Source organism: Pelmatolapia mariae, linkage group LG6, assembly GCF_036321145.2.
Source record: "Pelmatolapia mariae isolate MD_Pm_ZW linkage group LG6, Pm_UMD_F_2, whole genome shotgun sequence".
Classification (NCBI taxonomy): Eukaryota; Metazoa; Chordata; class Actinopteri; order Cichliformes; family Cichlidae; genus Pelmatolapia; species Pelmatolapia mariae.
In genome coordinates, this window is record NC_086232.1 from 39,968,557 (window position 1) to 39,992,391 (window position 23,835).

At 42.7% G+C, this 23,835-nt stretch overlaps 1 protein-coding gene across 1 annotated transcript; it reads left to right on the forward strand.

The window, feature by feature from the left end:
* Positions 1–3,595: 3,595 nt before the first annotated feature.
* Positions 3,596–23,440, forward strand: naa15b (N-alpha-acetyltransferase 15, NatA auxiliary subunit b). The gene is made up of 20 exons (XM_063476910.1): positions 3,596–3,787; positions 12,738–12,822; positions 12,913–13,017; positions 14,944–15,101; positions 15,759–15,893; positions 17,452–17,605; positions 17,991–18,110; positions 18,211–18,306; positions 18,771–18,877; positions 19,192–19,264; positions 19,386–19,555; positions 19,651–19,803; positions 20,368–20,496; positions 20,615–20,828; positions 20,925–21,118; positions 21,207–21,315; positions 21,409–21,507; positions 21,651–21,794; positions 22,616–22,713; positions 23,140–23,440. The coding sequence occupies exons 1-20, from the start codon at positions 3,734–3,736 to the stop codon at positions 23,335–23,337; spliced, it is 2,595 nt and encodes an 864-aa protein (XP_063332980.1). The 5' UTR covers positions 3,596–3,733; the 3' UTR covers positions 23,338–23,440.
* The last annotated feature ends 395 nt before the right edge of the window (positions 23,441–23,835 follow it).

The window sequence follows — 23,835 nt, forward strand, 5'->3', positions numbered from 1 at the left end:
TAGTTTGGGCCTGTATACCTTTAGTATAGTGGAGAAATCCAAGGATTAAAAAATGAAAATTCTTTATCCTCCAGGGAGTATAAATGTCTGCACTTCTCTTTATGTTATATTTCTAAAGATGTAGGTAAAAAGCACCTAATCTCTTTCTTGGTTAGATTAACAAAGTGCAATTTCATTATTGCGCAGGGGGAGGTGGTAAAAGGCCTCATGAACTCTCACAAATGTCTTCATCGGTCCTCAAAAATCGTCAGCGGCGCAGACAGCGAGTTAATTACAGCACGTTTCCTCCTGTAGCCAAACGCTTACAGACACACACCGTCAGCCTTGTGCACACTCCAGAGGCACTGTTATGGGCTCTAATCACAACGACAAATGAAGTGTCACAAAGAGTGGGAGATGAGTTAGAAGAATCATTCACTCTCTCCCCTCTCTGAGAGTAATAAGGTGAAGAAATGTAGCCGGAGAAGTGTGGAGTGGAAAGACATATGGAGGGGAAGAAGGGAACAGGGGAAGGGATGGTGCAGAGCGAGAGAGAGAAAAGTGTGCGTGTCAAGTTGATAAATGTGGTAGCAGAAGACATTGTGGCGGTGGAGGAGTAGGAGGCCACCAGATAACAGCAGAGCAAGGCCTAAGCTGTCTCACACCGTGAATAAAGCACCCCTCTGTCGCACACGCAAACACACACAGATTTCTAATTACCTTCGGATGACTTTATCACTGTTTCATTGAGTTATTTAAATAAAAAAACATCGGACTGTGCAAAAGTGTTCTCTACGCCACCCCAGTATGTTCAGGATGTATAAATATATACGTGTACTTAATCACATGCTTAGTGAAGTGTCCACTCGCTCAGCTTTAAAGTAGTGCAGAAGTAGTCTGCTTGTTGGCAAATAGGCAACAAATTACCTGGCGGTGAGCGATGATAGGGCAATGATAGGTTTCGCCTCTTTTATATTCATTTGGTGTCCTCTAGTGGCTGAAATGGGAAGTGGCTCCCTTGTACGTTTGTCCACTTTGCACTTTGCCAACCTTTTGCACAGGACATTTATGTCACATTAGATTTTATCTGAAGCTTATCGCTGGAATGTTGCTGCCTTTCATGCTGTGCTGAGAAATGTTATGCACAAACATATATTTACGTGTTGTTTAACCGTGTTTTTTTTAACAAACAAACACTGTTTTGGTGGCTTTTACTGAATCTACTTATAGCATATTGCACTTACTTCCGGTAACATAAGAAAAAATGTCGTTTGGTGCTGTACTCAGTGATGACTGGATATTTCTGTTGTCATTGTGTTTATGTAAATAATTCTCCTTCTATTTTGTGTCTGGACTAAATTTATTTTATTAAAAACAACTTGAGACCTAAAAAAAATATGGATGAGTTTATTTGTATTGCACTTTTTTAAAAACAGACAGTTACAACTTGTTTGGATAAAACGTGCGTTAATAAGTGCACATATCCCAATGTACAAACACACAGTCCAACACACTTATGTTCCTTCATACATATCAGGGGTGGGCAACTCCAGGCCTTGAGTGTCGGTGTCCTGCAGGTTTTAGATGTGTACTTGAGCCAACGCAGCTGATTCAAATAGCTAAATTACCTCCTCAACATGTCTTGAATTTCTCCAGAGTCCTGGTAATCAACTAATCATCTGATTCAGGTGTGTTGACCCAGGGTGTTATCTAAAACATGCAGGACACCGGCACTTGAGGCCTGGAGTTGCCTACCAATACAACAACAACATAAGCCAGGTGAGGGCTTTGCAGCCTATAAATCAGGGGTGGGCAATCTCAGTCCACGAGGGCCGGTGTCCCTGCAGGTTTTAGATGTGTCCTCGAACCAACCAGCTGATTTAAATGGCTAAATTAGCTCCTCAACATGTCCTGAAGTTCTCCAGAGGCCTGGTAACGAACTAATCATGTGATTCAGGTGTGTTGACCCAAGGTGAGATCTAAAACCTGCAGGGACACCGGCCCTCGTGGACTGAGATTGCCCACCCCTGCTATAAATGATGAAAAGAGTGGGGTAAACATGCACAAGGTGTGGCGGTGACAGAGAACAGATAGCAATATGTGATTAATTTAAGTCTGGAAGAGCTTTGTAGGTCACAAGTGCTTTTGCCTTTGCTCTAAAGCAGGGGTGTCCAACTCCAAGCCTCAAGGTCAGCTGTGTTGGATCAAGGACACATCTAAAACCTACAGGACACCGGTCCTTGAGGCCTGGAGTTGGACACCCCTGATCTAAAGCATCAACTATGCGACACACCAACCATCATACGTGACGGAAATTTTAAACTGCCAAAGCAAAAACAGGAAGGAAGCAACACTTTGTGTACCATTCAGCAACTGCCTTCTACAAGTTGAGTCAAATCCTCAAAGAGACAAAAATCAGAACTCAAAATCACAAAAAGGATTTTATTGATCTAAAAACAACAACAAATACCAGTCAAGGACTTGGGATTGCCAAGAGCTAACATACTAGTCCAATTTCCCAGCTATGCTACATACTGTACTATTTGTCTTGTAAGTTGCCAAAACATTTGGAAAATATTTACTTTGTCATTACATATCTCAGTTATGGGTGGCTACAGCTCTGGTGGTGGAGAAGATCATCTATATATTGTAAGGTCACTGGATCAATCCCTGACTCCTCTTTCTGTATCAAAGTCTCCTCGGGCAATATTCTGAACCCCAAGGTACCTGTGATATGTGTGTGAATATTAAGTAGAAGTGCTTAGGTCTAGATAAAAGCCCTGCATGAATCTGTGTGTGAATGGGTGAATGAAAACTTGTACTAGAAAGTGCTTTGGGGGCTTTTGGGGGGTAATTTTAGCACATATTTTCAATGACTGTGAAAGTCAAGGATAAATGTAGTTACAGAAACAAAAGAAGGAAACTTTCAATTAATTTGTCTTCTTTCGGTAACATGGGATACAGGGTTGCACTGGTTAGAGTGACACCTTCAATCTAATTGGGCAAGAATGGAAAAATACAAAATATATCAAAGAGCGCTGACTTTTGGTGTAGCCGTCATGCTACTCTTCCTTTTCCAGACTAAATATGTTTTGGTAACAAGGTTGCACATGTGGTGTGGGACACAACTTGCTGTATAATTTCCGTTCTTTAAAATATGTTGATGTTAAACAACAGTTTAATAGCTATCAGAGACATGCCAACAAAATCAAAACAAAAAAAAATTGGATTTATAAATGTCATATTTGAATACTGCAACCATTTGAACTACTGTCAAACCTGTTGGCCATTGCACTACATCTCACAAGCAGCTCTGTTTATAGATTTAAATATTTATGTCTTATCTATATTCCCTATAGTGTCCTTTATCTTTCTTAATTCTTCTTTATAATAAGGTGCTCAGCGGTATTTGGGTTTTTCTCTATGTTCTTTAGGTAAAGCTGTAGAATGACCCAAGTACTGTTATCTGTCTTATGCATTAAAGGATACTTAAACGACACTTTTCATTTTATTTACCTCAAATATTTCATGATCAGTCCACCTGAAAGCTCTTTCCCCGCCATTTTGGAAGCTGTCGGAGCTTCCGTCAATGTGAGGAGGAAGTGAGTGGAAAGAGAAAACGGAGCAATCGAGCGGAGCGGCCGAAGCGGGCGAGCCAGGGCTAAAAAACATCACTCAACTCGTCTTGACTACCCGGGCTAACTTTAGCTACATGTGCTGAGGTCGAGGGGGGAAACTGATCTCACCTGCAACCATGCCGACAGTTACTTTACCGCCGAAAGAGAACGCTCTCTTCAAGAGGATCCTGGTGAGTTGGTTTTTAAGGAGCTGCACAGCGACGGCAACCGAGTTTGGAGCTCTGTTGGCGGCAGTCCGGCTCTTACCGGAGCTCTCCGGCTGGTAGCGTTTAGCCTGTTAGCAAAATGGCATCATTGAATGGGGTTAGCTCGGCTAGCCCGGCCCCTGATGTGCGCTGTCACTGCGGTACAAAGCCAAAATGGTTGTTCATGACTTTGATGTTATTCCGATATATGCTTCCAGTGTGGTTAAATGGCACTACAAACATTTGGATTTTGGATTAAATAGTCGGTATTTGTGGTTTATTTGCGACAGGCCTTAGCACTGGGAAAAGCACGTTAATGCTCATTTCAGCGACAGCTAACCCGTTAGCCGTGTGTGCTGCTGAATTAGCTTGCACTTACTTAGCTTCTCACTCAGTTTTGTGAATGTTGTGGCATTTTAGTTCCTGGCTGCGTGCATAGCTGCTGTCTTCTTAGCCGGATTGTGTTTAGTTGGTCAGATGTGTGCCATCTGACAAAGTAACGTGCTTGCAGGCCACCTGGCGTTACTTAATCGGCTAACTCTACCGAGCTAGATATCTTGGTATGTGAGGCACTAAACAAATGTCAGTAGCAATCTCTGAGTTGTGGGGGCCTGCAGGCTCCGTCATGATCAACCTTAGAGGCTAAGCATAGGCCGACGTAGATGTGTGAAAGCCACTGGAAGTCCGGGGAGGACCGGTGTGACCGTGTCAGCAAATCTGTAGCCGCTCCAGGCCTGCTGAGCTGCTGATCCATCCCTCCCTTTCTCCCGTGTTGCTGGGTTGTTCATGTTCTATCTGCGGGCAGTTTTACATGGGCCACACGTGTGACTGAACAAGCGTGAGTTAAGGATTGTCACAGTATTTTTCAGGAAGTGCGGTTAACTTTCTGTGCGCTGCATGCCAAACTAGTCCCCCCCCTCTGCCATCATGCCTGGTGCTTGGCGGTGTGTACGACTAAACAGTGCTGCATGGGCATCTAGCAACGCACTTTCCAGGAACTGTGGAGACTTGTGGGCAGTGAGCACTTCAGCGTCACAAACTGGATCTGATAAACATCATTGTTTTAAAAGGCTGGGACTTACTCAGATAAAGAGCCGCTATTGGCAGTCCCTATAGCTCTGGCACAGAAAACAAACCTGTGTGACCTGCACCTGAACTTGAGACGTTAGTGGCTGTACGTGTTGCATTCCTCAGTGGGAGTTTAGCCTTTCATGGAACTGGTGATAATCGGTTATTGTAAAGCTGATGTGTAATTACAAAAAAGAATGAAATTACGTACTTTACATATTTTTAAAAATGTAGAAGTTGTGCAAAAACTCTTAATTTAGGGTAACTAATAGTATAAATAATTGGATCTTTCTTAAGGTAGGAAATGGTTAACAGAAAATCTTCCACCAACAAACTCAGTGTTTGCTTGTTAAGTCTGATGTCATGAGCGAGGCCCAAATTCACCTTCATTACCCAAAAGAAAACAAACACTCAGGCACCGCAGGGAGTTACAATCTGGTTTCTTTCTTCTCCAATAAAATTATCAGTGCGTCTTTAACACTCTGACCTCCATAAAAAGAGGATTTATCTTGACATAAAAGGTTAAATACAATATTCTGACTTAATTATTTGCAGAAAAAAGAATACACAGCTCCACTATAACACTTGGATTTAATTTAAGACTGAAACTGACCAAACTTCAGACAAGAGACTGAAGTTTGGTGAGATGATCCCATCCGCCGGACGAGGTTCAGTCATTGATATTGTGTGATCTGGATAACTTGCTATGAAAAAGTCCTGCTCCCCAACAGAAGTCTTAGTTGGTCCAACATTGATTCTGTTCTGAAATGTTCAAATGTTTGCTTTTTAAATGATGCTAATAAAAAGCAGAAGAGGCCTGAAACGAGGAGCTCAGCCTGATTTTAAAAGAGAGATAGCGAGACAGTAAGAGCCTCATCCAGCACAGTAGAAGCTTGATTTAGCAACAGCAGTTACGTCATCACATAACAAGTAGAAACATTCTTGTTATACTTTGTGCAGTGCTGAATTGCTTTTCAGTTTGAGTGGTCTTTAATTTTGTACAATCTCTGTAAACATTTCACATACTGCGAACGTCATTTTAACAAAAACTCTATAATAGAACCAGGTGAACTTTACGTCTTCTTCAGAGTTAACAAGGACTTTAAAATCATTTGGTGGAGTTGTAGAAAATGAAATTACTATTATTACTCTTCCTGCTGCAGAGATGTGATGCAAGCTTTGTCCCCCTCTGGCTATAGCCAGGAGCAGACCACACCTCTCTTTATTATTGCTTTCCCAGAGTGAATTCCCAAGTGCATTATTGGAAGTTGGCAGTCGTCTAGCTTTTGATTGACAGTTGAGGTGGATACGTTTCCATTTTGTGGTTTCAGGATTCACAAACACGCTGCTCGTCTCCTGCCTCACCTAACAGTGGGCCCTGTACCAGTAATCTTAATGTAATGGTGGTTTTCATCAGCTGGTCCTGTTAATGCTTTTGAATTTGCAGGGCAGTGCAATCCATCTAACAAGTGCATCACAGGAAGGAGAAAAAAAAGTACAACAAATACATGTGCTTGCCATTGCTATCTATGCTGTTATAACTTATCTGCACTTTTCAGGTCTATAAACTGCTGTGTGTGTTGTCCTGTGATGCATTCAGCCATGAGACTTGTGGATAAAAGGGTTTCTAGGGTTGTCAAACTAAGGGGAGATGCTCTTACAGCTCTTCTTGCTCTGTCCTCCAATTACATGATATGTAGGTCACAAATCAAGTATATATTTAGTTTAATGCCCCATTAATTCATTAAGTTTATATTGTTCTGTGAGATTCATAGTAAAATCTCCCTCAAATTTTTGCCCTATATGAAATAAAAGTGTGTGTGGTGACCAGCTTCATCATCTTTAAATGAGTGAAAACAGAAGGAGGGTGTTTATGTCTGTTGATTTGATTTGAAATTGGAGCAGAGACGTTTGTATATCTCCACCGGGCATTTTTGAAAGACATGGCTGTGTGTGGTGAAGAACTGAGTAAAAACCTGGGAGACATTTCACATGTATTTAAAAAAAGACTGAACAATTAGAGCATGAAGACAGTAAAGAGCCAGGCAATTGTTGTTATAAATTGTTTCAGCTGTTCAGCTGATATCATCCTCTAATTTTTCACTAATTACATCAGGCTAAATTAATAATAGTTGTTTGTGAGCAACAGAGCTTTCTCACCATCCATGGAGTTCAACCAATTGCTGAACTTTAAACTTTGTCTAAGCCTCTTTGGCTTTATTATAGGTAATATTTTGAGTGTAAAGGAAAGATGAAGTTTTAGCGGGATTACTAATGATTGGTGTTTTTTCTGAGGGCTCTGTCTGTGATGATGAAGTGAGTTCACACCCCAGCACTGAGTGAGAAGTCACTACTGACATGAACTCCTGTGAGTTGGGCCTTCATTTGCACATCCTCCGTTCCACCACGATTTTGATCTGAAATAATCAAACTATGCATTGAAATGTCTAATCGAAATCTAGCATTGGCACTTGGGACTTCTTGCAGCGATCTGTGCAGCTTAGAGCTGAGACTCTGACTTCTCTGGTGGTGGCAGAGAGTATTCTTGATAAGCACAGCTGATGGTCTTAATGCTTCTAAATTTATAAAATAATAATAATAATGGATTGCATTTATATAGCTCTTTTCGAGACCCTCAAAACGCTTTATGAAGCACACATGGTATTATCTCAGAGGACTGATTACTTATTGTCTGTATCAACGGATCATAATTAAAAAATGAATCATTTAAAACATAGTTTTATATAGAAAGGACTCAGAGAACCAGCAGACACAGTTTAAAAGTGACTGACTGTACTTTACTTTTTACCGGTCTGCACTGCTCATTGATTAATACCCACTTGAGTCCCACTTGGCATTGACCTAATGCATTCTTGATATTATTTCTCTAAATACATACCAAACATTGTGTTCTTCACTCTGGCTTGTGTTACATGCCTCTTCCTTCTCTTTTGGGTTTCCAGGGAAGAGAAATCATAATTTCCACTCCAGTTTCACTTGGAGGAAACTTTGGGAGTTTTCCTAGAGGGACACTTAGCTCTTATGAAAAGACAATGTAGAGCACGAGACGCTGTCATTTTGATTTGTTGTTCTACAATTAAACCAGCAATGCTGATTATTAGTAATTGACGAGGCCGATGACCAATATTTAGCATCTCATTTAGACTTGCAGTAAAAACACAACATATGTTAGAATATTGAATTACATAAAGCTTGGCTTCAGTTTTTTGCATTGTACACATTAATGTGTTATGGCAGGAAAGCAGTCATTCAGAACTCGGACTGCAGACCAGATCTGCCTCTTTTACATGACCTGATGATGAGGGATGGTGCACTGTTGATCCTTAAATAAAACTGCAGTAAAACAAATGAAGGCAGGATCCACACGGGTGTGTTTCAGGCTTCAGTGCTTTCGCTTACTGGTCACTTTAAGTATGGTTGTGTTATGTATTGTAAAACTGAATTTCAGATACTGTGCTCGGACACCGAAAGTCAACAGAATTCCAACTTTGAGTGCCAGTGGAGGCATGAGCCGATCATATCATATCATATGTTCATTTGAAGTCTCCTCTGCCTTTATCTTAAAGAGAGATTGCATTTGGGCAATCATCACGTTGATCATTGTGATGAATAATCAACTTGTTAAAGAACAAAGTTACTCACAGGCAGCGAGCTCAGTAATTGGGCCTGCTGCATGGTCTTTAAATGGATTTATTAAACAAAGGACTGACAATGTGTTTAGCACTGGGCTATGAGGTGCCACAGAGGTGCACTACATGGAGGCACCTAAAGAAAGCTCCAGGCGCTCCAGGAGAGAAAAAGGACAACTGGTGCCTAAATGAAAACCCCTCTGAATGCGTCAGGAGTATTGGAACAGCTGAGACACATTTTCTCTAAACACAGAGTCTCTGTGGCTTTCAAACCCCAAAACATGCTGTGCCAAAAATTGGTCCACCAAAAGTATCAGGTCCCCCGAAACAAAAAGAGTAATATAGTGAACGCTGTTAAGTGCCAGGAGGATTGCCGTGATTTATACATCGGGGAAACCAAACAACCTCCGGCTAAGCGGATGGCGCAACACAGAAGAGCTACCTCGTCAGGCCAGGACTCCAACAGGCCAGTGGACACTCTTTCAATGATGAGGATGTACACATCCTGGACAGGGAGGAATGCTGGTTTGAGTGCGGAGTCAAGGAGGCTACGTGGAAAGGGAAAGACCATCTCTGAGTCGAGGAGGGGGCCTAAGGGTACATCCTTCACCATCTTACAATGCTGTGATTGCAGCCATTCCCCAACTCTCTGTGAATGGTACTCATGGCCATTGATCAGTGGGCTTTGATCAGTGGTCATGATAATTTGCATATTAATGATCACAAAACTGACTAGAGCAGGGCGATATGACCAAAAATATTTATCACGATATACATTTGAAAATTTGCGATAACGATATAACTGACGATATAATTGACACTAGACAAAATACTTTACAACTCCACAACTTTATTAGTGCAAAAAAACCCAAAACATCAATGTATTTTCACTTAATCAAGCAGCTGTTTTTTATGTGCATTAAAGTTTTATAAAAAATTTAACGGTGCAAATGCAAATTCCTTGCTGACAGTTTAACCAAAAGGCATTTCCAGTGGAAATTGGCCAACATATCCTCAGCATAACCATGTATAATATCCACAAAACTTAAAAAGAGGTTATACACACACAATACCGTAATATTATGTTGAAGCACAGTACGTATCACTCCACCAGGCTCCTGCCTACGATAGCCGTAATGCTTCGACAATCCATCAAGCGGTGCGGGTTCGTAGCTTAGCAAAGTCGTACTAAAACATTTGACAGATTTTCGAGCGCCGTGTACCACATAAAAATCGTTTCGAGGTCAGTAAACACAACCAGAATTCATACATAAAGCACACGGGATTATAAGGGGCACTGTCGATTTTCATAAAAATCAAAGGATTGATTTTAAGTGTGTCGTATTTTCCAAAAAACCCGGTAATAACGACGCATGCTCTAGCAAAAATAGTGCTTTGTTGTGTATCTGACGGACGAAAGCTAAACCAGTTCCACACCACTGAAGTTGCAGCATTTTTACAAACCAATTCTGGTTCATCCGTTTCATTCAATGATCCGCTTTCGCCCTTCTTATTCTCCATCGCCGCCATGCTTTTTCCGCCATGTGTGTGTGAAAACAAAGACACTGCTCATGCGCGTTTTACCCATATTCTTTCGCGATATTTCATTTTCTTATTGTTGCCCAACGTTATATCGGTATTACCGTGAACGATATGATATGGCCCAGCCCTAAAACTGACCTCACAGCGGTGCTAGTTTCACTCATTATGCAAATGTACTGTTTATGAGGTTGAGGAAACCTGCAGTCAGCGGAGACTGAAGAGTCACTTGGATGAGTGATAAAACTTTTCTCCCACTGAAAACGCTTCGTCCACATGAACAGAATCAGCTTTTTGGGATTTCCTTACTCGAGTGATTGAGCATGCATCAGGACAGATGCATGACATTCTGTAACCTTGAACACAGTTTGTCTTTTGTGTGGTGCACAGACAAAAAGTGGAGCTGCGTATGTGCACATCTGCACACAGGTGAAGAGAGTAGCGAGACATCAGGTGGTTTATTTAATTCCCATGTCCAGCATGAAGAGTAAGTAATGCATACATATCCACAACAAGCACGCTGCCATATATGGGCTCATTTACATACAGCGACGAATGATTTCAGTATACCTTAATGAAAATAAACCTGAACTCATATTTATGCAGGATTACCTTGAAGACTGTCTTACAGCCTTGAACAGCTATTCTTTTGTTCCAGAGTACAATAAGAAGATGGAGCCTTACACTCCAGTCGCAGGCAGGACCTGAGCCTCTTTCTTTCTGTCCTCCAGCTCCATGTCTCAGCTGGTGGTGTAACTGTCCCCATAGTTCAACAGTGAATTGCTTAATTTCGTAACCAACCTTGGCACCCATATGTGATGTTGACGTCATCTCTGGGGTTTTGTTTTGTTTTTTTCACTGTTGGTGGAGCTGCTGGTGGTACAACGCAATGCCATCTGCCAGCTTAACTCTTCCTGCCTCCCTCACAAACACACAGTCTCCTCTGACCACCAGCTTAAAAACAGAGGGGGTTTATTGCTGACTGAGCAGCTGCTTGCTTATTGGAAATGTAGAACCAGTGTAGCTAGTTTTTAATATTTTTGGAAGGAAATCGTAGATGCACAGAACTATGTCTGATATGTTTCGCTGCAGTAATACAGGGAGACTCTGGTAGTTTATGACTACAACTTTGAAGTGTTGATCAACCAAAAATCTGTTGTTCAGGGTCTTTAAATGTGCAGTACACACAGTGCTGGGCAGCGTGACCACACATTTGTATCTTTTCAGGCTTTTCCTGGCTCAGACGGGTAGTATGTAGTAGATGGCAGTAAATGCAAATTGGACTGCAATGAGCTTGTGTTATTTATCACTATTATTCAACTGATTAAACTCAATTCCTACATTATAAAGCACTGAAAGCACCGCTGTCAGTATTAAATGGTTGTTACAGGGTAAAGATAAACAGCTGTACAGTTGGATTTGTGAATTAAAAAGTTAATTTTTTGGAGTCCGTGTTGATTTTTTCCTTATCTGAAAGGAATTTTTAAATGTATGGCAACTGGTGAACTGTCCTTTTGAAGACTAGAACAAGTTTGCATGCTATGATATAATCTTTGTAGTGTACAGTGCTGCAGCAGCTATGTTTTTTTGGCCCCCGTTTTCTATTTCCAGAATAAAATAATAAAAGACCATCAGTATATCCACTATATAGAAGCTTTAGCCTCATGTGACTTCAAACTTTCTCTCCGATTGGTCATTTAACTTGTGAATATAGTCAAAGTCAAACAGACAGTTTTATTGTGTGGACTTTATCAGTGAAGAGAAGCAGGCTAAAAGTGACTTTGAAGTAAAGACTGGTTTACTTTAGCTGTAATAGCCTTAGGAGCGTCTTTGTTCTGAAATTGGCTGAATTAAAATGTGTGCAAAGAAAACAGGAGAGAAAAGTTTTGCTGTGGACTAGAAAAGCATACTGGTTTTCCTGTTGTTGTGGGGACGTTACTGTAGGAAATAAAAGTTGGTCCTTGGTTTCTCTGATACTTGGAACGGGTGATACGGACCTGCCCCGGTGCTTGAACAACGCAAAGGCACGTGTCACAAGTGTCGGCAGGCCTGTAATGTACTGCTGATAAAGCCACCGGGAGAATCTGGGCTGTAACCGACAGCGTTTCCTGACGAGCGTTCGAACCTTGGGCGATAAGTCTAAAACACTGCAGCTTAGCCAGCTGATCCGGCGTGTGTGTAAAATATAGCAGCTGTAGATAAGAGGAGAGTTGAGTGCTGGAAGTTGGACACTATACTTCATGTTTATGTGCTGCATGTTCAATCGCTGTCTGTGATTAAACACATTTGCATTTTAAATTACTCAAAAAACATTCTCACGATTTTTCTTTGGCATTGATTAAAACAGCTTTGGGGTCAGTGCCAGAAGTTTCTGTGTGTGTGTGTGTGTGTGTGGTGGGGGGGGATGAACGTGTGTGTGATTAGGTCCAAGAATCTTAATCACGATTATTTTGGGCAACACTGATTACTCGCAGACTTTGGAAAAAATGTGTTATTATACTTTAATAAAACAGAACGCATCTCAGCAATGTTGAAAAATCCATTTCCTCGATGAAGTCAGTTGGTAGTAAGTAGATGCAAAAGCAGAACGAGCAGAGACCCAGAACACGGGCTTGACCCGCTGACCTGTTTTAAAGTCACTTTGGCCTAAAGCGATTTCTCTGTCCTTCCTCTCACAGCGATGTTACGAACACAAACAATACAGAAATGGGCTCAAGTTCTGCAAACAAATCCTGTCCAACCCCAAGTTTGCCGAGCATGGAGGTAAGCAGCAAAAATGTAGCTGTACGGAGAATTTTTCTTTTTCTCTTAAATGTATTTTTCACCATCTACTGCCTGCTTTTCTTGCTGCAGAGACCCTGGCAATGAAGGGCTTGACCCTGAACTGTTTGGGGAAGAAGGAGGAGGCGTACGACCTGGTGAGGAGAGGCCTGCGCAATGACCTCAAGAGCCATGTCTGTATCCTTATAGACAGCACTGCATCCTCTGGGTTAAGCAGCTGTCGCTTTGAACTATTAGCAGTGTCTTTTTGCAGGATGGTTGAAGTGTGTGTGTCTGTGTTTGTGGGATGCTAAAAGGACCTTGAGGTGCCTCACATTGTGTAGAAGAGCTCTGCTCTCGGTGGAGCACTGTCAGCACATTCTCTCTGTTACTCTCTTGCAGAGAGTGAAGTCTGTGCACGTTGCTGGTGGATGAGGTCTATCTGAACCTAAACCCTGCCTAAAGTCAAGACAGAGCAGCTTTCTGCAGATACACTGCTGTCTCTTTAGCTTCCACAGTAATTCGGTATCCAGGGCATGTTTCCGTCCCTCAGAGGGCGTGCTTTGGGGCACGTATGCAAAAAAAGTGTGTTCTTTTAAAATAGCCGAGGCTTTGCAACACATCAGGATTTTAAATCACGGCGTTATGTGTTGCATAAGCTCAGAATTATGATTGGTAGTTCATTTAGATCATTGCTTTGTCATTAATCAGTTTTAAAAATAATCATGTTCAGCCACATTGGAGATGAAGCCTGAACAGCCTCAGAAACAGTATCCTGTTCATAAATGTTTTATGGATTTATCTCTTACTAGCCTTTTAGATTTGCCTCTCCCTGCTTTAGTTTCTGTGGTGCTGGATAAAAACTTAATCAAAACACTGTTTACACAGAATTTGGACTTGGCAGCACAGCAGCTAGTGCTAGTAGTTTTTACTTTGTGTTCAACCCACATTGAACACAGTGTTGAGATGATTTTTGAACAGCATGAACAACTTCATAGTTAGCTACTGTTGGAGGTAATAGCCTCTTTTTTTCCCCCCTTTGTTTGCGCAGGAGGAACTGTAGAAGCCATAATTGTTACAACTCTATTTAAGGATCTTTTTTAGCTCCTGCAGAAGGATAGGAAATTTCCCAGTATTCAGAGACCTTTGAGTGTAGGTTACTGGTCCAGCTCCTAATGTTCATGGATTGTTGGGACACATGAATACAGCACCAGAAGCAGCCATTTATGCATGAAAAACACAGCTTTTAAAGTTGGTTTTCTAAACTAAAAGTATTCAATTAGCTTAAATATAATTTTGTGTGTCTCCATGCAGATCATTCAGTGCAGCCTGTTTTATTAAATCCTCACACTTAAATTTTTGTGGGTAAAATTGGTTAAAGATAACAGCAGTTTAATAAGATGCACTTTATCTTATGCGAGGTCCATGTTGGCTCAGCAGCGTGGCTGTTGGACTACGGAAAGGGTAAGAAGCAAGTTTGATGACAAATGGCGTGAGAATAACAATTACTCTTCACAGTTTAAGCCAGAAGTGCTTATATGTCGAAGGTGCTTCAAACTTGGGACAAGGTTTTTATTTTTACATTTGAGCAACATTTATAAACTCAACCAAACACTTCCCATTTAGTCTCCCTGTTGATTTAAAACTGATATACATGTAATTACTCGTACAAAGTCTACTTTCACTATCATTTCAACATTCTTCTAAATGTAGATATTCTGATGGAACAAAACAAGGAGACAGAAATCACCAGTGAAGGTTTTAAATGATCAGACAAAATGAAACATGGTGGCATCACAGTGGCTCCCACCACGCAGCAACACAATGAAGAGGATGACACAGGGCTGCAAGTAAAGGAAAGACCACATGATGCATAACTAGTGTTTAGCTATTACAAGGCTTCAGAGTTCATATAGCAGAAAATGCAGGAAGGTGCCTCGTTCCTGAGAAGTGAGCACTTCTGAGATCCTTTTGCTCTGAAAGCAGCTTTTTAAAAGATCACATCACTTCAGTTCAACCACAAGAGAAGAGGTCCATTGAATCCCACTACCCTTTTTTGTACTTCATTTGATAGCATCATACGAAGTGCATTGTGCATCTTCCTTAACTGGCCTTGCGTACCAGGCTGGCATGTGTACGGTTTACTCCAGCGCTCGGATAAGAAGTACGATGAGGCCATCAAGTGTTACCGCAACGCTCTCAAGTGGGACAAGGACAACCTGCAGATCCTCCGAGACCTGTCCCTGCTGCAGATCCAGATGAGGGACCTGGAGGGCTACAGGGTGAGTCAGAGGGGGATTGTGTCTCTTTAAATAGTAATTGAGAGATGTTGCATGTTAATCATTTTGCATTAATCAAAAGCTGGGAGGTTTTGATGAAAAGTTTGGCCACAGGAGATAAACCCTGTTGGCAGAGGCATGTTTTAAAAAAATCAGTAAACTTTTTATAAAGGAAAACAAAAACAGTCCTCAGTTTGTGGGGAAAGAACTTTCCTGAAGAGAAGCACACACTTCCATCTGTCGCCCTGCCTCATCCAGGACGCAGTATGGCTCTGAATTAGAGAGGACTGGGCGAATCAGCATCCAGATATCAGGTTGCAGTCAGTCTTCACAATGTAGAACAGCTCTCCTGGGATTTAGATGCTTTTATAGTGAGAGGTATGAAATGGCAAGAGGAAAGTCTGGCTGAAAGGATTAAAAAATATGGATGAGAGGACAGGGAGGGGCTCCCACTCGGAGTGTATTAGGTGTTAATTTTAGTTCTCCCTGAGCCAGCTAGCAACATCCTGGTGTCACTACCATGAGTCAGCACAATCACTTTCTCTTTGTTTATCTTCCCAGCACTGCCTCAGGTTTGAAATGATGTGGGCTTATAGGGAACATAGTATTTTTCCACCTGATATCAAATGAACCCAATGCTGGCACATTGTCTTTCTCCAGGAGACACGGTACCAGCTGCTGCAGCTGCGTCCAGCCCAGCGGGCCTCCTGGATCGGCTATGCCATCGCCTATCACCTCCTGGAAGACTATGAGATGGCAGCAAAGATCATTGAGGAATTCAGGAAAACACAACAGGTTAGACACAGCGACAGTTTCACATTTCTCTTACCCAAACCAGGAGATGACTTTCAGTTGTCAGTTTTGTTGTCACCCTGTCGTGCAGCTGGCCTGAATTTCAGTTTGAATTTCAGTGATCTCAAAGCCAAGGTCAGAGGTCACACTTTCTGACAATATTGTGAATGCAAGAACTCGAGAAGGAAGTCACCTTGGACTTTGACATTCATACCATATGTGCATCTGCTAGGAGGCTGAGGGGGATGCACTGGAGGCCGCCAGTATTTTTGCTTCTGATGTTGCAGTTTTAAATAGAGTGGCCACTTGCTCACATCAGTAGCACCTTCTGCTAGCTACCAGTGGGATACAGTGTAAAGTGTAAATGAAACAAACACAGACTATTCAGTCGAGGCTCTGCAGCTGTGCAGAGGCCAGTACTGCAAACACAGACCAGGCACCTATTTTTGTTTAGTGTTTCAGAGCTGGCACAGCTGGAGTCGGTGCGTTAGATTTCAGTACAAGCTCTGGCCAAGAAGCCAAGATAAATCTTAATAGCTTACCTTAAGCAAAATTTGTAGTTGTTCTCTTAATTTTTTTATCCAAAAATATCTTTGACTGGCATTTAAAAAAATTAAAATTAAAAAGTTGCACTATCACTGATGAAGACCATCTTACCTATCCTTAAAAGTAGGGGTACAAGTAGCTGTTACAGCCAACTGGTCCTTACAATCCTTCAGTGTGCGATTGTGCTGAGGTTAGTTTGTGAGTATCAGCTGAAAATTGCTGGTGGAGTGTGGGCTGATCTTATTTGCTTGTGGCGTTGTTGATGCTTTAGCTTTCCACCTGCTGCAGCGAAAACAGAACACAAAGACAAAGAACTTTAAAGCTGTTCACTGCAGCTGCTGTTTGTGCTGCTCATTTGCACTTTTTTCTCCTCCTTTGTGGTGAACCTTCCTGTCATTCAATCAGCACACACTGATTTGGCTACACCCTGTTGGCTTTTTAAATCACTGCACCCGAGTTGTCACCATAGTTTCTGCGTTGGCCACATTCCTGCAGTGTTTGTTTCTACACAGCAGGGGCGGTACGCAGACGCACACCAGTGTGGACCAATAACTCCTGCTGCGTGGAAAGTTTGTGCAAGGGAGAACCCCTGCCACTAAAGAAGCTTGGATATGAACTATTTTGTGTACTACAGACACCATGCACTGCTCCACGCTTTGATGAGTAACAGGCTTACTCGTATTCGTGACGCTGTAGGTGTCTGACTTGCTGATTTACATTGAGTGCTTTGTAGCTTTGCAGCCGGTGGGTGTTTTTTCTGTCGTCTCTGCATTGGTCACAACAGCAGTAGAGCTCACTCGCTTTCACTCTGGCGTGCTCCTGATAAGACCAGCCTGCTTCCTGTCTTTGTGCCATCTGTGTAATACAGTGAGCTGGTGTGACCGTGCACACACACACTGAATAATTCAGAGTTTCCTGAAAAGCACAGCGGCTCCTGGAGGTTTTCAGTCATGTGTGCCTGGTACAAAATGTTACTGACACTTAGAGTGGTCTGTTCTTTGTCTTGTCTGTTCAGACGTCTCCGGACAAAGTGGACTACGAGTACAGCGAGCTGCTGCTCTACCAGAACCAGGTGCTGAGAGAAGCAGGTTTGCACAAGGAGGCCCTCGAGCATCTGTCCAACTACGAGAAGCAGATCTGCGATAAACTGGCAGTGGAGGAGACGCGAGGTGGGTGACTGCAGTCTCTCTGTTGATCCTTGGAAGTGCAAACATCTTTACCAAAGTAACACCAAACAAGCAAAACTTTATTTAAAGAGCACATTTCATTCACAGTGGCGGAATTGGTGTTAATGGTGTGATAAAACCTGCTGCCACTAGGGGGAGCAGTGATGCCAGCAGTAATCTGGCATAATGCAGGTGCTGCAGGAGAGAAAGGCAAACAAGCTTCAATAAGTCATCTAGAAAACTTTTCTGAGGCTGATTTAATTTTTCTATCTCTGACACTCCTGTGAGCAGAAGTTTGTTGGGTTTTTTGTTTTGTTTTTGCTGGCAGCCATGATTTTTCTTGGCTTGTTATCTCGATTTAACAGTGTTTGCGCTCATGTTTCTGTAGGAGAGTTACTGTTGAAGTTGGAGCGTCTGGATGAAGCAACAGAAGTCTACCGCCGTCTGCTGGAGAGGAACCCAGAGAACTGGTCCTATTATCACGGCCTGGAGAAGGCCCTCAAACCAAGTATGACACGAGTCTTGTCACCGCTGACTTCTAAAACATCCAAATCGGTGGTGAAGCTAAATCCTGAATTCCTTTCGATTTTTATTTATTTTATTTTCAGGTACTGTAGAGGAGAGATACAAAATCTTTGAAGAAGCCTGGGAGAAATTTCCCAAAGGGCTGGTGCCTCGCCGCCTACCCCTCAACTTCCTTTCTGGTATGTAGCTCATTTCTCCACTAAATCAAACAGAATAAAGCCAGTGTTAACTTAGATTTCTTAAACACCCTTTAGCTCTAGTCATAATTTAGGCCTGTAATTAGTTTTAGTTTATATTTAGTTGACTAAATATCATAAGATTATCGTAGACTAAATCTGAAGTTGATTCAGTGACTAAAATATAAAGAGGTTGGTTGTTTTTACTGGCAAAGTTGTTCCAAAATAGTTTGCAAGGCTTCGTATTTTCATCTCATTTTTATTAGTGATGAAAGTGTAAGTACATTTCATCATAGCTTTTGTCCTCGTATATTAGTTTTTGTTTAGTTATCGGCTTTTTCCATCAGGGAAAAAAAGTTTGTTAATGAAAACTGACCAAAATTATTAGTCAACGAAATTAACAATCAATAAAACTACAGAGTAAAGATTAATTTTCTTTTGCTTTGTCTTTTTGTTTTTCTCTGAAGGTGACAAGTTTAGAGAGTGTCTGGACAGGTATCTGAGGATGAACTTCAGTAAAGGCTGCCCGCCCGTCTTCACCACGCTCAAATCGCTGTACAACGACAAAGAAAAGGTGACGGCACACCTGCTGACTGATCTAAAATTAAATCACAGTCACAACCTCGGACCAAAAGAGTCTTAAAGAGGCTCAATTCCAACTCCATTTAAAATAAATAAATAAAAAAATTGGAATAGCTTTGCATGAGTTCAAAATTATCCCTTATTATCTTATCCTGGGCCTCAGTGAAGCCCCTCAGCTCATCCTCTGTATAAAACGTATGAAAGCAGCCACCGTTGTAAGAAATATTTATGAACAATAAGTCACTATATTAACTGCACGATTCTGAAAATCCCCTTCATATTTACTTTGTCCTCCTTTCCTTTTAGGTGGCAATTATAGAGGAACTGGTGGTCGGCTATGAAACCTCATTAAAAAGCTGCCGAATGTTCAACCAGAACGGTGAGAGAAACATTTCAGCATCCTAACAAACCAGGCGAAGTTAAACCAGCTGTAAGTTTTTGTGTAGCTGTTGCAGTCGTTTGGTTACAACCCTAACGAGCGTCTGCTTCTGCTGTTCCAGATGACGGTAAGGAGGAGCCTCCAACCACATTGCTCTGGGTGCAGTACTTCTTGGCACAGCACTATGACATGATCGGCCAGCAGACACTGGCTCTAGAATATATCAACACGGCCATCGAGAGCACGCCCACGCTCATCGAGCTCTTCCTCATCAAAGCCAAGATTTACAAGGTGGCGCGCCTGTCTGATTTGTATGATTGTTTACTATTTTAGACGCATAGTTCTGCTGCGGTGGTGTTCTCGACTGACCTTTTTCGCTCCTGCAGCATGCTGGTAACATCAAAGAGGCTGCCCAGTGGATGGATGAGGCCCAGGCTCTGGACACCGCTGACAGATTCATCAACTCTAAGTGTGCCAAGTACATGCTGAAGGCGACCATGATCAAAGAGGCCGAGGAAATGTGCTCCAAGTTCACCCGGGTGAGAGAAATAGTGCAGAGTGACAGCTGACCAACCGACGAGGACTTTTTAAAAATGTCAAAACAAAATGTCAAATGATGATGAGTACAATCATCATTGTACTCATCATAATGAGTAATTTCTATCTTTAGATCTCTGATAGAGTGATGGAGATATAGAGTCCCACTTTTCGTACAAGCTCTAGTGATTAATGACAAAGTAATTGACTGTGATCAATCGCAGCGGCCTATTTCCCAACATTGTTTTAAAGTGGAGGGTGAGCCATACACAAAATCATCTCCATAGTCCAGCACACGCAGAATTGTGGACTTTAAAATAATCCTACATTAGCAGGATTCTAGCTATTCTAATGTTCTTGACCGGTTAACTCAATAACCCTCTTTAAAGTATCTCTGGTAAGCATTTATAAGACTCATGGAGGTTTTTAATGCAGACCATAGGCTCAACACTGTTAGTTCAATAGCATAGATCAATAGCATTCAGTTAAGAATGGATCCCCATGGAACATGTACAGTAATGGTCAGACTGCCAGTGCTCATGTCTATATGTCTCATGTTTCTGCAGGAGGGAGCATCAGCAGTGGAGAACCTGAACGAGATGCAGTGTATGTGGTTCCAGACTGAGTGTGCGCTCGCCTACAAAGCCATGAACAAGTTTGGAGAAGCCCTGAAGAAGTGCCACGAGATCGAGAGGGTGAGGCTTTCCTGACGGGATTTAAACTCAGTGCAAAAGTACACGCTCCCTAACTTCCCACATAAAGTCTTTCTGGGTGTTAAACTTGTTCCTTTTTCACTCTCTTTAATCTCATCAGCATTTTGTGGAGATCACGGACGATCAGTTTGATTTCCACACTTACTGCATGAGGAAGATGACGCTACGCTCATATGTGGACCTGCTGAAGCTGGAGGATGTGCTCCGGATGCACCCGTTCTACTACAAGGCCGCAATCACAGCCATTCAGATCTACCTGAGCCTCCATGACAATCCGCTGACAGATGACAGCAAAGAGCTGCAGGCGGACACTGGTGAGAGATGCACAGTGAAGATCCAGCTCTGAGTCACTGAGGCTCTTATCAAGGGAAGGCCTTCACTGACCGTCCTTTTTGTCTTCATTTCTCTAGCAAACCTATCAGACAAAGAGCTGAAAAAGCTGAGGAACAAGCAGCGAAGAGCCCAGAAGAAGGCCCAGCTGGAGGAAGAGAAGAAGAACGCGGAGAAGGAGAAGCAACTAAAGAACCAGAAAAAGAAGAAGGAGGATGACGACGAGGAGATCGGAGGGCCCAAAGAAGAGCTCATTCCTGACAAGCTGGTGAAGGTCGGTGGCCGATACGTGAAGTATTAAGGTCTGTTTATCAGTTCTTAGGACTCGAGTTTTACTTTGTTTTGCACATTTGCTTTTACAGGTAGAAAATCCACTGGAAGAAGCCATCAAGTTCCTGACGCCTCTCAAGCACCTGGTCAAAGACAAGATTGACACCCACCTACTGGCCTTTGAGATCTACTTCAGGAAAGGTTGGCGCGCACACGTTATCATGTGTTTTTTTTACTCCGCCAGTATCGTCCTCGTCCCCATTTCTGCCTCACACATTTACTGTGTTTTTTCAGAAAAATACCTGTTGATGCTCCAGTCAGTGAAGAGAGCTTTGGCAATCGACCCCGACCATCCGTGGCTGCACCAGTGTCTCGTACGCTTCTTTAAAGGAGGTATGAGAGGATTCATTATTAAACCAGCAGCGCATAATCCTAAGCGCTCGGTTTTAATTGCCTCTCTATGCTGTTGCTCTTCTTCTTTCCTCTGCCTCCACCTCATCCTTACATAATCCTTTTTCTCTGTTCACTCTTTGCAGTGTCAGAGAGCAAGGAGCTTCCAGAGGTGGTCAGGACGGTGCTGAAACAGGAGATCACCCGGCTGTTCGGAGACAGCAACGCTAAGAGCTTCAACCAGGCCTACCTCACCAAGCACTCCAGCTCCATACCACACAGACTGGCTGGTAAGTCTCTTTGACCCTCACGTCTAATACTTTGGTACTTAATGCAACAACAGTTCAATTGACACTTAAGAGCAGTACTCATGAAAACATTTAAGGATATTTGAAATGACCTGGGGGCCGTTTCTTCCATTGTTGCAAATGTTTTTTGCTTGAATGTCACTCCGTTTGCTTGTTTGTTTTTTCCCCCTTCTTAGTTCATCTTTGCACCCAACGATCCCTTAAAATGTTAATTTTTCAAGCCCTGTCCACAGGGTTTTGTAGCTGCCGGGTGGTCACTAGCAGACATTTCAGGTTCATGTTGCCTAGGTAACCCTCAGACTCATTTACCGCCTCCTCCTATGTCAGTCAGAGGTATCCTCCCTCTGAATACTAGTTCATTCGAATGTTTTGGAGCTAAGAAAGTTGGTACCTACTTACTAGTACTCTATTTAAATTTTAAGCAAGCCAGGTTTTTTTTTTTTTTGGGGGGGGGGGGGGGGGGGGGTTTGCTGCTCATTGGTCTCATTGTGGAAACTTTGCACCTAAAGAATGATAGATGAGCACAGACGATGGCCAACCTGTTCTACCTTAGTGAAGGCACTGATTCACATCATGCATGCCCTTACCTCTTACCTTAATATTAATCACCTTACTAAACTCCCGACTCCAACCTCGGCCCTAACATGAAACCCAAAACAAAGACTTACCCCTGGAACATGCCTTTAAAGGTTTGTGGACCAGCCTCACGCTGCAGAAACATTTCTACGATGGATTGAACTTAAAATGTAGAATTATTAAAAACACACTTTCTCTCAGACTCACCTTCTCTCTCCCGCCTGTAGCTGCGAAGATGATGGTGTATCTGGACTCCTCGATGCAAACGAAAGCAGCAGAACTGGCCGGTGCACTGGATGAGTCCCTGAACAACAGAACCATACAGGTACGTATTGGCATCATGTAAGAAGACGAGAGGGAAGCAAAGACACAGTTACGACTATTCTTGTGCTAAACACACACTGGATTCTCTGCTGTTGTGGAAATATCATAAGTGGAATAAAAGTTAGTCTATCAGGTCCTCATGGCTCAGATGCTGAGAGTATCCATCTCTCTTGGATCAACCTGAAAAAGGGCTGGAGCAGAACAAACGAGTTTCTTCACTGAAGTGAAACCAGCCAGACAGGTTTTCCTAAAAAGTTGGTCAAAGGACCAACCGCAATCGAGAAGTTGCGACAGAAACCGTGGTAACCAATAATATCAGGAAGTACAGCAGTTCCTTTTGAGTTGGGATTGTGACAGACTGTGATAAACTGTCCACTCCTCCCTGCCTGAACGTAGCTTCTTTTAACCTTTGTCCTCTCGTCTTCAGATCTGCACAGAGGTCCTCGAGTGTCTTCGCAGCGGCGCCCTGGGCGACTGTAAAGAGCACGCCGAGTCGTACCGCGCCGAGTGCCACAAGCTTTATCCCTACACGTTAGCTTTCATGCCCCCCGGATACGAGGAGAACACCAAGATTGCCAACGGAGACGTTTCCACGGAAACGGAGGAGCTAGCCAACGAGATGTGAGCACGGCAGTACAGCAGCGGATGAGAAAAGGAACTGGGCCGAGCACGGAGCCTTGTGGTACGCCTGTGGCAGCCATTTTTGTAGAGCCGGACACAGGAAGCGAAAAATGGGTGTTTCGTCCTCAGGCTCAGCTCAGCTCTGACCTGGCTCGGCTCGGCTCTCTCCCACATGGGTGAAAATCAGGACTCTGTGTGTGCGTGCGTGCGTGCGTGCGTGTGTGTGTGTGCGTGGAGGGCGTGTTTGTGTGCGTGCATGTGTGCGGTTGTGTATTTGTTGGAAACAGAAGGAGGAGGGAGGGGAAGAAGAAGATAACAGTGTCCATTTTACTTTTTTAAAACAGAGCTGGCAATGCTGAACATGAAAATAAAGAATCGGGAGAAACTGAGCGCTGGTTTTCCTCTGATTAATAACAATAACGGCAACGGCAACCACTCGGGCGTGACTCCCAACACGTTGCATACTCTGCTCCTCTTATTTTAAAATAAAAGCTAATCTAAA